The sequence below is a fragment of the Phascolarctos cinereus genome, unplaced genomic scaffold (assembly GCF_003287225.1).
Source record: "Phascolarctos cinereus isolate Bilbo 61053 unplaced genomic scaffold, phaCin_HiC Scaffold_5;HRSCAF=322, whole genome shotgun sequence".
Taxonomy (NCBI): domain Eukaryota; kingdom Metazoa; phylum Chordata; class Mammalia; order Diprotodontia; family Phascolarctidae; genus Phascolarctos; species Phascolarctos cinereus.
Window position 1 is genome coordinate 124,750,224 of NW_027555958.1, and position 17,532 is coordinate 124,767,755.

At 35.5% G+C, this 17,532-nt stretch overlaps 1 protein-coding gene across 1 annotated transcript in view; it reads right to left on the reverse strand.

Moving 5' to 3' along the window:
* ENPP1 (ectonucleotide pyrophosphatase/phosphodiesterase 1) overlaps positions 1-17,532 on the reverse strand; it is a 113,733-nt gene that overhangs the window by 40,498 nt on the left and 55,703 nt on the right. The window contains exons 7-12 of the mRNA XM_020987073.2: positions 15,061-15,140; positions 10,312-10,431; positions 9,413-9,522; positions 5,162-5,227; positions 4,762-4,834; positions 1,320-1,428 (exon numbers count right to left, since the gene is read on the reverse strand). Coding sequence (XP_020842732.1) covers positions 1,320-1,428; positions 4,762-4,834; positions 5,162-5,227; positions 9,413-9,522; positions 10,312-10,431; positions 15,061-15,140 — 558 coding nt within the window. The remainder of the gene's footprint in view (positions 1-1,319; positions 1,429-4,761; positions 4,835-5,161; positions 5,228-9,412; positions 9,523-10,311; positions 10,432-15,060; positions 15,141-17,532) is intronic.

Below are 17,532 nucleotides of genomic sequence, written 5' to 3' on the forward strand. Positions count from 1 at the left end.
TAGACTCTGAGTGCAGATTTAAGCATATTTTTTTCTCTTCATTTGTCTTGCTCTTTTTTTTTTACAACATGACTAATGTGGAAATACATTTTGCATGACTTCATACGTGTAATGACTGTCATAGTTCTTGTTTTCTCAATGGGTGTGAGAGGGGATGCAGGGAGGGAGAGAATTTGGAACTGAAGTTAAAAATTAAAAATTAAAAAATTGAAAAGAATTTCATTTGGCAAGTTTAGCATTCCTACCATGTGTATAATTGGTGCTACAGAGAATAGAAAAGAAGCATGTGACAGGTTCTCCTTCTCCCTTTAAGAACCTTAGTTTTTAGCAATTGCTGTTACCTGATCTTGTTCTGCTATCTGCCCCTCTCCTTAAAACTCCTTAATATTCATTCTTTTTAAAAATAACTTTTGATTGTTAATTTGTTTAAAAAAAACTTATCCTTATTCAAGCATTGTAACATCTTAGAGATGTGTGTTGAGGCTAGTATCATTATTCCAGTTTTTTAGAAAGAAAACAAAACCAGAGTAACTTGGCCACGTTCACCTAGAGAACTAGTAACAAAACTGATCTCTCTTTGGTTCTTTTACTGTTCAATATATTTTGCCATTATTATTTTATTATCCAACATAATCATTCCTACTTCTCAGAAATGCTTTTTTCCCCCCTGGGCAATGGGGTTAAGTGACCACACAACTAGTAAGTGTCAAGTGTCTGAGGTCAGATTTGAACTCAGGTACTGCAGATTCCAGGGCCAGTGCTCTATCCACTGCGTCACCTAGCTGCCTCTAGAAATGCTTTTCAATTCCCCACCTGCACACTTCTCCCATTTTCCCAACACGACGTCATTAACATAGTAAACAGCAGCTCATGATCAAAAACAGAACAATATTTTAGAAGTTAAAATACAGTAAGGCCAGCTCTAATAATAGTCTACCTCATATCTACTTCAACAAAAGAGAGATGGAAAAGTTTCATGAAAATAGAATGGTCTAAAACACCAGGTTGCATAATTTAGGGGAGAAATAAACTTTAAATTTTCTTTTAATGACTGAGATTGGTAGCTGCCTCCACCCCAAATTAATAAACAATTACTCTATCCTTTACCTCACTTCAGTAGTTGGGTTTTAAATTTTCTTCTGGCACATGTCACTTCATATTATTTTTCCCCTTAATTTCCCCTGAGTATCAGCATGAGATTCCAGTATAAGAAGGAAATTACATGAAATGAATTGGAAAATGTAAGGGAAATCAGAGTCAATTTAACTAATCTCTTGGCACCCCTGATATTAATTGAAACTGACATGAATTTAAATTACCATGATCTGACACAAGAATAAGGTTTATGCATCTGTGTAAGTTCATTGTTTTAAGACCATCCATTAACATGCCAACAATGTTGTCAACTCTCTGTAATGCCTTGATGACCTAGAAAAGAGAAGAAATTTCAAGTGGAACAAACTTGCGGTTAAATTTTGGCTCCAAATATTTTCTTTCCTATAAATCTATTTATATTTTTAAGGAAAAGCACATTGAAGTGCATTTCTATACTATATAAAACATTCATTTCAGGCTCAGGAATCAGGGGGGTCATTGAAAGCAGGAAATAATAACTTAGTCATCTTAAGATTTTGGAACAACCATGACCAATCTGACAAGCCCCTCCCCAAGACCTCTGCTTGGCAAATACTTATGGAATACCTCTGATTCAAACTATGACTCAACTCAGATTGATGAGCTTAACAAAAACTGACCATGGTATTAATCTAACAGCTAAATGACGCATTGCAACTGAATTTGTATTCTGTGTCTGGTGAACTCCAACACAGAAAACACCCCATCAGTATTTATCTTCAGCTTTATACTTCGGTAATATGTCAAATCAGCTTAATCTTTATTTTTTTACTATTATCTATCTTTCTTACTTTTATTTTATCTATATTTTACTATTCTAGAAGTGAGCTAACAGTCTTTATCATTATGACTTCTCTCATTCATTCAGAGATACACAGGCAACATAAATTAACATTTTGTTAAACCAACACGAATCAAGTTTAAATTTTTCTGCAAATTTAAATTATCTTATTATTTGCAAATAAATTAAATTTGAGAGATAAGTTCAAAAATGTATGAACCAAGAACTCTAAAGATGAATCAGGAAAGTAGATTCTCTGAAAAGATAGAAAGAAGCCTATTTTAAAGTCTATATAATCAGTGGGAGGTGATGTTGTCTGGTCCAGTGGCAAGGTCAATGTGCTTGACAGTCAGCAGACATGAGTTCAGATACTGGTTCAGTCACTTACTACCTAACGTAGGCAAACTTGGCAAGTTAAGTCACTAACTTACATGAATCTCAGTATCCCCTTTTATGAAATGGGGGGTAGTAAGTGGTGGACTAGATGATCTACCAGTTCTAGACTTCCAACTTTGATCCTAGACTTTCAATCACTCAGAGAAAGAACTTTGAAATAAAAAAACAATAATAATCCATAGATCATTTATACTGGGCTATGAAATGCTTTTAGATTTTAGTTATTTGAAAGATGAACTTATCGAAAGTGTTGCAAGTACTGAAAACACCAAAGACAATGAAGCCATCCCTCCCGCATAGAGTCTCAAAGTCCCTTCTGAAGAGTGAAGAATATCACCACTCAAGCTCAGGCTAAATATTTGACTGAACAAAATAGGATAACAGGATTTAGACTTGGTCGGGGAATCAGCTAATCCTTGCTTTCATATGAAGACAATGAAGTGAAGAAAGGTGGCCTCTCAACATCAAACAACTAATAAGCAGTAGGGCTAGGATTAGAACCCAGATCCTCGGACTCAAAATCCAATGCTCTTTGCACTATGCTTCAAGAGCTTCTATATCTGTCATCAAAACAACCAATAACTTTTTTTTAAAGACAGAGTTAATTTATTTGGCTCTGCTAGCATAAGCAAGCTGATTGGCTATTTGATGAAACTCTGACTATAGTTTTCCCTGAAACATGTTTGTTGTGCTATCATATGCACACAACTTTAATTAAAATTTGCTTGCTGTCCAACTCAAACCTACCTGCCTACATGGGAAGAGAAGGGACATATGAGAGCCAGAAGCAAGCAAGTTAAGAAATGAATAAGTATATTTAAACAAAAAAGAAATGACACTCAAATATCCTTTCCTTGTATCGCCTGCTGGGCTTCCACGTAAAGAGTGATAACTGATACAAGAGTGTTCAAGAGCCTCTAGCATTTGTAAAAATGACAGTACACACAGATTTTTGCTAATATATGGTATAGAAGCAGTGTTTTCCTCAGCTGCTATTTCAAGGCTATATTCAACTTCTACACATCTAGTTGTCAAAGTAAATTCTGTCAAGATTTAGGAGCAACTTTTGACCTAACTCCCAACCCTCCAATTCTTCATAACATTCTAATAATTAAGGTAGTCTTAAAAAAAAAAAACAGGAAACTGCTCTTCCCTTGACCCTTCTTAGGTAATCATTTAAAATGGTGAGGTACTCTCTTGATTCAGAGGACCCCACAAAATCATGTAAGTCAAGGGATTCAAATCTCCGGGTCCACTTCCAGAACCCCTGTGAAACAGCCTAAGTTATCAAGGGCATGCATATCCGAAAAGCTACCGAGTATTTGAAAGATGTCACATTGAAGAAACAATGTGTTCCCTTCTGGCAATATAATGGTGGAGTTGGCAGGTGTGCCTAGGCTAAGCAGTGGGGTTGGACACAGGATCGTTGGCCCAAAAAGAATTCTGAATTCTTGCTGCATATGCTTAAAAATGCAGAGAGAAACACAGAACTGAAGGGTTTGGATGTGGATTCTCTTGTCATTGAGCATATCCAGGTTAACCAGCCTCCCAAAATGTGACGGCATACTTAAAGGACTGATGGTCAAATCAACCCATTCATGAGTTCTCCTTGCCATATTGAGACAATGCTTACTGAAAAGGAACAAATTGTTCCTAAACCAGAAGAGAAGGTTGCTCAAAAGAAAAAGATATCCCAGAAGAAACTGAAGAAACAAAAGCTTATGGTATGGGAGTAAATATGACATTAGAATGAAAGTAAAAGTGAAATGAAAACAAACGGAAAAAAAAAAACAGGAAACTATCCAAAGAAGGTAAGAAAGAGTTTCCTTTGTCACTGTGCCCACCTCCTCCTATGAAATCACAGAGATCTGGCATCTTGCCAGTCTGCTGGGTGGTACAGAAGATATGATGCTGGACCTAAAGTTAAGGAAGGCATAAGTTTAAACCTTGCCTTAGACACTCACTAGCTCTGTGACACTGCGTGAGTTAAATAACCTCTCTATGTCTCTGTTTCCTTATCTTCCTTATCCTTATTCAAAACCCAGGGTTATAGTGAGGATATAATGATGTAACATATGTACAGTGCTTTGCAAACCTTAAAGTGCCATATAAATGCATCATCATCATTACTTGACTGGTAAGATTTTAGTTTTAAGACTGATACCGACCCCAGGATCCTGCACACTGTTGATTAAGTTTTGGATTGCCACCAATTTTTAGAAGCAGCCTAGGAAATAAGGAAACTATACTCAAGCAAACCACTGTCCTAACTATTGTAATCACCATGGATATTGTTCCTCTAAGAAGTTCAAAGCCTTGGTTCAGTACAGTTTCTCTCATCCTTCATTCACCTTGTCCCTGAAGTCCTACAGACTGCCAGGAACCTGTCTAAAATTCAGCTTTAGTTAGGTTAGCTTATTCTACAAAGTAACCAATGAAAAGTTACTTACTTCACTGCTGATGGGTCCAAATGCATGACCTGAAGAATCTGGTTCTTCTAAATACAGAGTGTAAAAGTGTGGTCTAAATCAAACAGTATCAAAATGTAATATTTTATGAACACATTGAAACATAGAATAGAAAAGATTAATTCAATAATAGATATCAAATAAAATCCATTTCATACCATAGAGGTATTATTTAAAGTGTTGAGAAAGAAATTTTATGTTGGATGCCTTGAAAAGGCATTTGAAATGATTAATCCAATAGATTAGTCAAAGCCACATTAACAAGTATAGCAAACCAATTCAGATTATGAAAAGTTGTTCTTTTTAATTAAGTTACATAACTAACTTCCCTAAGACAATAAGATAAGAGAGAACATAGACTATCAATTCTGCACCTACATACCTTTCATCTTCCGGAAGTTTTAGCCACTGAAGAGCAGCCAAAACTCTTTCTTCAAATGGGACAGAACTACACAAAGGAAAAAAAGAAGAAGAAGAAAAGGTAAGACAAAAGAGGAATCAAAAGAAAATATCTGTGACAAGGGTTGATGTAAGTCAGTCAGCCAATTAACAAATATTTATGAAGCAGCTATTGTGTACCAAGCACTGGACTAAATGCTGCATGTCCTTGCTGAAAAGAAGCAGAGAAAGGAAGCACTAAGTGCTTAACCTAAAAACCACAATTTTCTTTGGTAAATAATAATTTTTAAAATTAGCAATCATATAATACCTACTATGTGCCAGGCACTTTGTTAAACACTTTACAAATATTATCTCATTGGAGCTTCACAACAACTCTCAGAGGTAGGGATTATTATACTTCAAAGAAGCCAATTATTTTGTTGCCATAGAAGTAGGTAGGTGGTTTTTCTCTGTACTAGGCACTACCTCTGAGACTAAATATTCCTATTTGTAAAAGGTGTAGAAACAACTTTTTTTCTGTCTGGCCCTCCGATTTCATCTAATGTAGATCAGTAACTCATTTGTAAAAAGGCTCAGAGAGATTCAAATGATATTGACAGGGTAGATGATTCGTCTACCATCCCACAGATTGTATTTGTAAGAGTCAAGATTTGAATCCAGGTCTCCCCTTCTCCAAGACTGGATCCGTAGACACTATGTCAAACTGCTTCCAATAATACTCTGGAAAAAATATTATTCATGGTAAAATCCCAGGAATTCCATAAAATGTGCATCATTATTGTTTTACCATAAATAGGTTCTCTTAATTGACTATATGCACCGGATTAAGGGAATGGATAATTCCTGAGCAGTCAGAGGAGCCAAGGGAAAACTCTCATATACACCCAGAAGACTACTAGTAGAGTAACAGAGAAGCATTTTAACAGCATTTTTTTCAGGATTAGGGCTTTATTATATGTCTTTCTTTCTTCCCAAACAATTTATTTAGTCATGAGACAATAACTCATTTTATCTTGTGCACTTTTTAGAGAACAATGAATAAATTTATTTTAAAGTTCTCATCAGAATTGAATAAACTTTCTGAAAAAAACCTTAAGAAAGACTTAATGGTCTAAAGTCTAGAGACCTGGACTCTTGCCCTAATTACTTTACCTGCTAGCTGTGGGAACAAAGACAAGTTGTTTAACCTCTACAATCCTCCTTTCTAAAAGCCTTATTTGTGAAATGCTAAGATAAACTCTAATGTTCCAGTTATAACTTATAAGTGTGATCTCTTTCTCTCTCTCTCTTTTTTTGTATCATGGAACCCTTTAGCAGTCTGGCAAAACTTATAGACCCCTTTTCAGAATAATGCTTTCAAATGCATAAAATAAAAATATGTGGAATTATAAAAGAAACTATATGTTAAAATTAAATTATCAAAATATTTTTAAAACAAATTAACACACACTAATTAAGAACTCTTGCTCCATATCATGAAATCTAACTATCGAAGGCAAGCTTCTCTACTAAGTTTCTCACACTTAACAGCAATGGTTTAAAAATCCATGATTTTCATGCAATTCTCTTAATTACTGTAACCATTTCATTCAAACGGCGACCAATTCCAAACTAAGAGCCCTTGTCTAACTTCCTGCCAGCAAACTTGGCTAACTTTCAAATATCTTTTTCTATTTTAATTCATAAAACATTTATTGAGTGCCTACTTTGGCTTACATTTGGAACATACAAAGGTGGAAAACACAGAGAGGCTTGCCCTCCAGCAACGGACAACTTGATCCTATTGGTTAATCTATCTTTGTTACAACAGCAATAGTCTAAGGCAACAGGGTTGAGAAGAGGATCAATATGATAAAAAATAGAATGTTATGAGGGCAAAAGAGAAGACCATATAAATGCTGCAATAATTTTAGGAGCAAGGGATGACTTTCAGGTCAGTGGATCAGAAAAGACTTTAAGGCAGAGGTACCACCTAAGCTGGGGCAGTGTGGTTGTGTGGTGGTTACAGTGCCAGGTTTGGAGTCAGGAAGACTTACCTGTCTGGCCTCAGACACTTACTAGCTGTGTGACCCTAGACAAGTCACTTAACCCTGCTTGCTTGTGAACTCATAAAATGATGAAATGGAGAAGGAAATGATACACCACTCCAGAATCTTTACCAAGAAAACCCCAAATGGGATCAGAAAGAATAGGACATGACCAAAAAATGACTGAACAGCAAGAACCTAAGCTGGTCATGAAGTAGAGGATTTCAATAGGTGGAGATATAGAGAGAGTATGTTCATGTAGAGAATGATAGAGCTAGAAGGTTTGTCAGAGGCCATCTAGTCCAATTCCCTCACTTTACAATCAAGTAAACTGAGGCCCAAAGAGATTAAATGACTTGCCCAAAGTCACAGATAGTGTCGGGAACAGGATTTTAATCTAAGACCTCTGACTCCACAGTGAGTGTTGTACTACAAACCAAGCACCAGGGAACACCTGAATAAAGACAGAAATCAAGAGAGAGAAGGACGGTGTCAGAGCAGTTTTGCTGTAACAGAGTGCAAAAAAGTAGAATAGTGGGGAATGGGGCTGGAAATGTAGGCTGGAACAAGATTATGGATCACCTTAAATGTTTCTAGCTAAAACATTTCTATTTTATTCCACAGGCAGTGGGGAATCAGAACAGATGCATTGTTACACCTTTTCATTAGGAGGATTATTTGGGCAGTCAGGTAAACAATCGTTTAGAAAAAAAGAGAAACCTGAAGCAAGAAGACTAGCTAGGAAATTGTCATAATATCCCAGGTGAGAAATAATAAGAGTAGTGGTAGTGTGAATGAAGAGAGAGATGTGGATGGAATAAAGACTTGAGCACAAAGGGGTAGGTCAACAACACTTGCCGTAAATATTATGATAGGCAATAAGAATTGAATAAAAATCTGCAGCACAGTGACAAGGGTTCCTCTTAGCATGAATTTATAAAGGATCCAGTTAGCTTGAATTCATGACTTCCTCCAGGAGCATTTAGTAGCTCATGGATAAGGCAGATGTTGGAGGTGACCCAAGGTTAAAGATTTTGAGGATGGAAGAGGAAGGCCTTGAGGATTTAAGAATGGAAAACAGTGAGTTATTGAAATGGTTGGTTTTAAGAGTGGAGAAGTAAAAGCAGAATGAGTGACAAACTCAGAAAACCAGGAAGGATCAATTGATAGAAAGGCATTAGGACAAAGAATTGGAAGAAGAGAAGATTTTGATCAGAGAAAGGAACTTCAGAATTCAGGAAGTTGGAGGTTGATTCCAAGTGATTATAAGATTGAACTATGACTACTCCCCTTGGTCACGGATATAATGGAAATAAAGGTCATGGAAGTTGAAGGTTAAGTACTGAGAGGCCAGGGTAAACACTGACATTTCCTCTCATATTTCTCCAAACATTCCACCTTTCTTTTCCTAACAAATGATCTCCACATCTCCAGAAGAGGACAGTCATACTTTATTTCTTATTCTCTGGTGTCCTATACTCCTTTATCCCTGCCCAAAGACTTCAGCTTGGTAGGATGTCAATAGGATATCATACCCACCAATGCTTCTCAGACACTATAATTAGAAGGTAAAAAAAAATTCTGAGTTCATGTCCTGCTGCCATTTATATTTTCTTTAAGATAGATTCCCTATTTTCCTAACTCTCTTCCACCCTTTCAAACTGAAATGTTAGAATTTAAGGCTCTACAAAGGATATGAGACACCATTTGTAAGGTGGTCTTCCACATTCTCCTAATAATAACTCACAATTATATAGCTCTTTAAAGTTTACAAAGTTCTTTCCTTGAAATAATTTCATACAGTAGGTAATACTGGTATTATTATATCTCTTTCACTTATGTGACAACTGAACCTCAGAGAGCTTAAGGAGATTGTGCTCATGATCACATAGCTAATGACTGCCAAAGGTAGGATTTGAACCCAGATCTCCGGACCCTAAGTCCAGTACTCTTCATCACACTGTGCTGAGAGGTAGCATTGAGTAGTAGATAAGACACTAGACCTGGAGTCAGGAAAATTTGGTTTCAACTCCTATCTTGGACACTTTCTGACTGGGTGACCCTGGGTAGGTCAATGAACCTGTGATTCATTTTCCTCACCTGTGCAGTATGGAAGCTGGACTGGATGGGCTCTAAGCTGTCTTCTAGCTCCAAATATATGATCCTATGACCTTAGCAAAAAAAAAAAATCCATGCAAACATACCCATTATACATTTGATAGATATCTGGAAGAATTCCATTAATTTTCACATCTGATCCAGGCCAAAAAAATGTGCCAGACTTAAGACCTTGATACTTAGCTGTAAGCCAAATCTGAGGAGATAATCAAGAAGAATCAGGAAATTATACAAGCATTCAACAGTTAAGAGATTTCATCAGCATCAATACATTAGCCTAGTATTGTAAAATGTTTTATTTTTAAGTGTAACAAGTTCTATCTACTAGAAAACATTACTTATTAAAGGGATTATGTAGTTCTTTGAATAACAGCACACAGCTATTAAAATAATTGGAGATAAAAAAATTAACTTCAAAAATCTCATACATGAGTTCTGCCAAGTCTAGAGTTGTACACTCAATTACTATTTTTTTCCTCTAGAAAGAAACTTATTTCCTTCAGAAGCTTACATATTCCCTGATCCTATTGGTTAATTTATTCCTTGGCTCAAGTAATATCATAGTACAGAGTTCCTTTTGGAATAAAAGCTGCCTAAATGGAAACTTCATAATTGCTGTGACAAGATTTTTTTTTAAATTTTCATCCATGAAAAGAATAGTGTATTTGAATTGCAATTAAAGGGTACCCCTAAATTTTTAGAGCATCCATCCTGTGATAGGCCAATTAACTTTGCATACAGGAAAACTATTCCCCAGCCCAGTCTCACAGATATGTGCTGCTGGTTGGAGGAGGAAGCAGGCCAGTATAACCAGCCACCACCAAGAGGCATCCAACCATTCCAGAAAAACCTACTGAAGCATCATCTTCATTTTCACCAGGAAGGAGGTTGTTTAAACTCCAGGGAATCTTGACATTTTGACTCTGAATGAAGAAAGTAAGGTTTTCAAAAGAAATGTTTTCAGAAGATTACACAAAAGACTCACAGGTTCTCCTTTATACCACTCTGGATTGAGTTTCTCTTTACTTCTAAGTGCAAAGGAAGCATTCATTTCAGGGTCATACATTTTGTTGTCAATGATTCCATGGGATTCAGGATACAGACCCTAAAAAGAATATTTAAACCAATGTAATACAAACATTATGAGTATTGAATATATTTCCTCCTCCACCACCACCACCACAGCAAAGGGAAAAAAAAAACTAAACCAAAATTATCAACATGGTTTCGGTAGCCAGCCAGTAACTATATCTGTTAAAGAACACATGATTGAAGGTAGGCATTTTTGGTACAGTAGAAAGACCCCTGGTTCTGCACTCAGAGGACCTGGATTCAAATTCTGTCTCTAATACTGATCTGAGCCTCAGTTTTCTAATCTGTAAAGGGAGAGGATTAGACTACACCGTCTCTGAGGTACCTTTCACATCTAGATATATAATTCTATTAACCATAACAACAGAAGGACAAGTTTTGCCAAAATAAAACTTACTTCGATGGATTATTAGCTATTTGTGACTATAAATAGAAATAAAAGAAGTCAGAAATAAAGGACAGATGTCAGATTGAAAGGTATGAAGTTTAGAGAAGCAGAACACCTAAACTGCTATGAGAAAAAGATCCTAAGTTATTTCACATTGCAATGGAATGCATTCCCAACAAAATCTAATCTGTATAGTTATTAGAATAAGCTAATTTGACTAATGTTCAAAAAAAGTTTGCACAAAACTGGGCCAAAAGAAATTCCCAGGCTTCGCACTTTGTAATGAAATTCAGCTCCTCCTTGCATCACATTAAGATAGAAAATTTTGTCCCAAATCATAATAGGATTATAAACCTGGTATCAGGTAAAATCATTTGCTCAGATTCACCAAGCAAGTCAGTTACAAAGACCAGAGGAGCACACATGAGTTTGGGAAAATAAAGTTGATCAAATGAAGTGGGCTTGATGAAGAATGAAACTAATCCTTTGTGATATTTATCCATTTTTTGGTTAAGAATGCCACCCACCCTGCCTTGCAATAGCTGTAAAAGGTATCTCCCTTCATTTTCTTCCAATTCTTTTTATGATGTAACATTTTATATTTAAATATCCATTTGGAAATTCTTTTATGTTGTGCAAGATACTAGTTTAAACCCTTTTTTTTCTTAAACTACTTTCCAAATTTTCCCATAATTTCTTTTTAGTTTTTTTTTTTTGGTGAGGCAATCAGGATTAAATGACTTCCCCAGGGTCACACAGCTACTAAGTTTCAAGTGTCTGAGGCTGCATTTGAACTCAAATCCTCCTGACTCCAAGGCCAGAGCTGTCTACTGCGCCCCTAGCTGCCCACATAATTTCTTAACATACAAAAAATTCTTCTCCCCAGGTAGTTTATGTTCTTGAAATTATCAAACATTGAGAAAATATTTTATTTTTCCTGAGACTTGCTATTCCATTGATTTGCTTTTCTACTTTTTAACCAGAACTATATAGTTTTAATGATTACCAATCTGTTCATAAGAACTATTTCATTCATTCCTGATGTTTTTCTCCTTGAGATTCTAGACTTTCTGTTCCTTCAAATGAATAGTTATCATTTAGTCTAGCTCTATAAAGTTACCCATTCATAGTTTTATTGGCATAGCGCTAAATCTATAATTTCATTTAGGTAATATAATCACTATTTTTATATTACTATGGCTCAACCATTAACAATTGCTATATAGTCAATCATTTAAGTCCTCCTTTATATTTATAGAATGTTTTATAGTTGACTTTCTATAAACCTTGAGTTAGTCTTAGCAGGTCAATGCCTGTGTATTTTATGTATTTTGAAGTCATTATAAAAGGAATATCTTTCTATCATTTCCTTCTGGTTCTTGAATTTCAGTTACATAAAATTGAAAAGATTTTGTACAAACCAAATCAACATAGCAAAGAGGGGGAAATGCCAGTTGGAGAAAAAAATCTTCATATGAAATATTTCTGGTAAATGCTGGATATCCAAAAAATTGCCAATTAACAAAAATATATGACCAAGAGCCAATAAATGGTAAAAACAGAAAAAGTAGATTGTGGAGAGTCTATGGGAAGACACACTAGTATCATGCCAGTGAAATTGTAAATTGATTCAACCATTCTAGAAAATAATTTTGTTTATTACAAAAAATAACTACAAGATTCAGGACACTCCTAGACAACACAGATGCCATTTCTAGGCAACATGCCTAGAATAAGTAAATAAAGAAAAGGTAGATTAAGGAAAAAAATGAAAGGTTTCATACATTCCCAGCTCTGTGTGTGTGTGTGTGTGTGTGTGTGTGTGTGTGTGTGTGGGTGTGTGTGTGTGTGGCAGCAAAGTACTGGACTGTATGGCTAAACAAAATATGATGTGAATGTCATGGAATATTAATTGCCGCATATGAAACAACAATTTAGATAAAAATGAGAAGATTTGTAGTGACTGAGGCAGAGTAAAGTAAAACCAGAAGGACAAAGTGCACAATGATTTCAGCAGGGTAAATGTAAAGACCAAAACAACCTTCAAGATAACAACAACAATGACAAAAAAAAGAAAAAAAACACTTAAATTCTTTGTAGTTACAATGACCTTCCTTAGCCTAATAGAAGAGACAGAAAAAAAATGACCGCCTCCTTTTGTTGAGGACATGGGGTATTATGGGTATGAGATATGATAGATACTTTTAGAAGCACCTGATGAGTTCATTGGTTTTACTAATTTTTTTTCCGCACTGAGTACAGAGGAATGTTCATGGGTGAAGAATGATCCTCAGTTATTCAGTAATCCTTTGGTATGAAAACAAAGGGCATCAATAAAACTTTTTAAAACCAATAATTTAACTAAATTCTGGGGGAAAGCTTTAATTTTTAAAATCTAAAAACTCTGAATTAAATCTTACGTTACAGTGAGTTCAGCCAAGATGGTATAGTAAAAGCAAATATTACACCCAAGCTTTCCCCCAACAACTATTCCACAAAGATGTAGAAAATGCACCAGTATGAATCTTAAAAAAAAAACTAGAAAAATTACAAAGAATCATTTCTGCAGCCCAGGTCAGAATAGGAAAACAGATATAGAAGTCCATGGACAATGAGGAGGGAAAGTAGCGAAGAAGTGTTGTGCTGGAACTGAACTCAGACCTGCCAGTGGTTACGTATCAGGGCAAGAAAAGATCCCAGACCTAGGAGAGACGGGCATGACGTGATGCATAGAGTAGGAACAGAAGACAAATGGCAGCTCTATCAATTACTGGTCATATGACTAGTGCCAGTCATAGATATAATGCAAACTGAGGAGGGGACCTGTGCTTAGCCCAACAGTCCAGCACAATGAGCTATTGTCCAAAGCTCTGGGCTATGTACTGAGGAAGGAGTAAGTACATAAGCATGCAGAAGCCATGTGGCTCTAACTCCAAGAACAGAGGAAGGTCTCAGATCCAATCCCCAGCCCAATCTGAAGCCTGCCATAGAATAACAATGCAGGAAGCCCTGGCCGAAGGAGAACCTGCAGGGTTATCCAGCTGACTCACAGTGGCTGAATCCAGCAGCAGTATTCTCAAAGCCAAATCAGAAACTTGCAAAGCTCAGATAAAGAGGGCAGTGCTCTGACTTCAACTTGGATCAGGCTGCTTTGGGCACACTGAAAGCTCACAGATCCCCAGACCAAACTGTTTCTGAAATTCTGGAATAGAGCAATACCCAGTACCCTCAAGAAAGCAGCAGCCCAAACCAATAGGACACAAAACAGGACCAAGCACATCCCACAATTTCCTTCAAGAAATACAGAAGGCCTGGCCCTAACACAAAGTCCAAAGTAAGGAATTAAAGCTGAAAGAATAAGGAAAAAGTAATCCCATCACAAAGAGATATTTTAGCCTAAGAGATACTTAAAACACAAACCCAGAAGAAGAAAATAATGAAAATATTTACAGACAAAGACGCAAAGATAAAAACACGGTTGAGCACAGATTCAACTAGAATTCTTAGAAGACTTGGAGCAAGATTTCTTTTAGAGGTAAAATGATTTCATAAATGAAATGTAGGTACTAGAGGAAAGAATTAGAAAGGACATAATTATCATCAGAGGAAAGAAATCAGAACTATAGGAAAAAGAATTGGAAAGTAAATTAACAATCTGGCACAAGAGGTCAAAACCTCAAACAAGCAATAGATTTCTTGAAAATTAGAATGCACCAAATAGAAGCTAATGATTCTGTGAGACAATAAGAAATATCAATACAATGTCGAAAGACTGAAGAAATTTTTAAAAAGCTCAAAATAGTTCACATGCAAAACAACTGACCTGGAAAAGAGATCAGAGAGAGATAATTTAAGAATCATTGCACTAGGGGCAGCTAGGTGGCACAGTGGATAGAGCTCTGGCCTTGGAGTCAGGAGGACCTGAATTCAAAACCAGTCTCAGACACATAACACTAGCTGTGTGACTCTGGGCAAGTCACTTAACCCCAGTTGCTTCACCAAAAAAAAAAAAAGAAAAAAGAATCATTGCACTACCTATAAGCTGTGACCAAAAACAAAATGATCATAGACATCCTATTTCAAGAAACCATAAAAGAAATCTTCCCAGCTCCCTTAGAAACAGAGGATAAAGTAAACATAATAAGAATTCACCAGTCACTTCATAAAAAAAAAACCCAAATAAAAACTCCCAATAACATTATATCTTCATTGTTGCTCAGTGAAAACAGAAAAGAAAATATATAGCTCACTTACTGTGACAAGGCTGTAGTGATTGGGAAAGGTTTTTGTTGGATATACTGGTCTCAAATTTGTAGTGTATGTTCCACAGTTTTCTAAAGACAAAAAAAGATTACCATTAATTACCAAATAAGTTTTATAACTAGCTTAGCTTCTTTTAGAAATAGATGCAATATTAATATCAGCAACTATCATAGGAATAATGAAATTGGTCTTGGGTTTTAAAAAGATGCCAAATAAAATTGCATAAATCATTCTAATGTAATAGCTAATTTTAATATGTAGAAATCCAACACTAAAGTTCTACAATGTTTCATCATACCTTGGAAGCCACTACAGCTTTTCCACATACTACAGTGGAACATGAGTTCTGGCAAGTCCTAACAAATTAGAAAAGCTTCCAGTATACTCAAAGACAAAATGCATCATACTATATACAAGGATCAGCCCAAATTTGCAAAGACTTAATACCAGGAGGTTAAACAACAAATGATAATTTCTTTTTTTTTCCTCAGCAACTCCTGATGAAAATCTACCAATGCATAGAGAACTCGTAAATTCCATTAATTGAAGTAGAACTCAAGTAGACAAACTCCTTGATAATTGAAGTACAAATAATGAAAAGAAAGCTGAGCAATTAATTCCACATTAATCAACAAACATTAAACATGGTACAAAAATGCATACTAAATTTCATTTTTAAATTTAAAATGTCCCATCAATGTATAAGCAATAAAAATCTTTAGATGAAAAGATACTCCAAACACAGTTAAAAATAAATAGATGCTGATGTGTTTTATTTTATTTAATAAATGTGTAGGAGAAGGCTAGAGTAAAGCTATGGGATAAGACTCAATGTGAAATCAGAGGATCTGTGTTTGAATCACAGTTCTGTCATTCTACCATCTGTGTGAACTTGGGCAAGTTATGAATAGGCTGGATAAGATTATCTTTATCATCCCTTTCAGATCTAAATCTAAGAGCCTATGAAAATTTTAGCAAAAATCCAGTCATCTTTCTACTGACTAACGCTGTAATTTCAGAGATGCTTTTTCTTGATTTCTGATAGGTCTGCCATTGACAGCGACTCCTAACAAGCTTGGAGTTCCTATACCTATACTTGAATCCATAACCTAGCCTCCCTCTATAAGCCAATGACTGTATGCCCAAGTAAAACTTTCTTCAATGTAGGACATGCTAATCTTTCTTTAATGCAAAGAATCATTTCATACTAATGGGGGGAGGGTGACCTATTCATCAATATACTCTCTAAAGTTTTGATTTTAATTTTTGGTATTTTCTCAAAGTAAGGTTTAACCATATTGCCCAAACTAGTTGATGCAGTGGATAGAGTGCCAGGCCTGGAGTCAGGAAGACCTGAGTTCAAATCTAGATTCAGACACCAACTGTGTGACCCTGGGCAACTCACTTAACCCTATTTGACTCAATTTCCTCATCTGTAAAATGAGCCAGAGAAGGAAATGGCAAACCATTCCAATATCTTTGCCAAGAAAATTTAAAATGGGTCATGAAGAGTAGAATAAACCATTACTTTTTAATCAGGCAATGTTTCAATGGATCTATAATCTCATCAAAATGAGTACTCCCTCAAATGCAAGTTTCAACCCATTCACATCTTTGTCATTCATAATTCTTCTCTAGATTTTCCAATAAATCCTTCCAAGGAAGTCTATTCAATATTTCAAGAGCCTTCCTTTAGGTCTCTTGACATTACTCAAGCCCCTAGACAATACATAAGCTGTCGTTTTTTCTATATAATTCATCATTGATATTGCAGTACATCTTATTTATGCCCAAATGCAACTTGTTATTATTGCCTTTTGGGTGGACTTACAATTCTGATTCCTCAAAGATTTTATTATTCTATGATTTGTAGCCAAATAGCATTGCTGGAAAAATTTTGATAGTAAGAAGATGGATTTTTTGTTTTTGCCTGGGGAAAAAATTGAGGGAAGTAGAAGCATTGAACATTTCCAGATTAAAAAAACTGATAAATAGAAGTATATAGAGATGGTTTTACATATAAATGAATATGTATGTATGGGTGTGCATGTGTGTGTGTATATATATACATATACATATACATATACATATACATATATATACATATACATATACATATACATATACATATACATATACATATATATATATATATATTTACATACATATACACATATTTGTGTCTAATGGTAGCCATTCCTAGGTTGTGAGGGGACAGGAAAGATAAAGGGGGGGGAGAAAGTTATTTGATAACTACATTTAAAAGGAATGGCAAATTGTATACAATAGATTTGCAATTTCATGTGCAATCATCTTTTTTATTCTACTATGCTATGATAATGCTTGTTTTAGTTCTTAAGTTCAGAATAAAATTAAAAAAACAATTCAGACTTCTCTCATATGTTTAATTTTGGGCTCACCAATCTTCAATGTCTATATAAGATTCTCTATCATAGTCTCAAA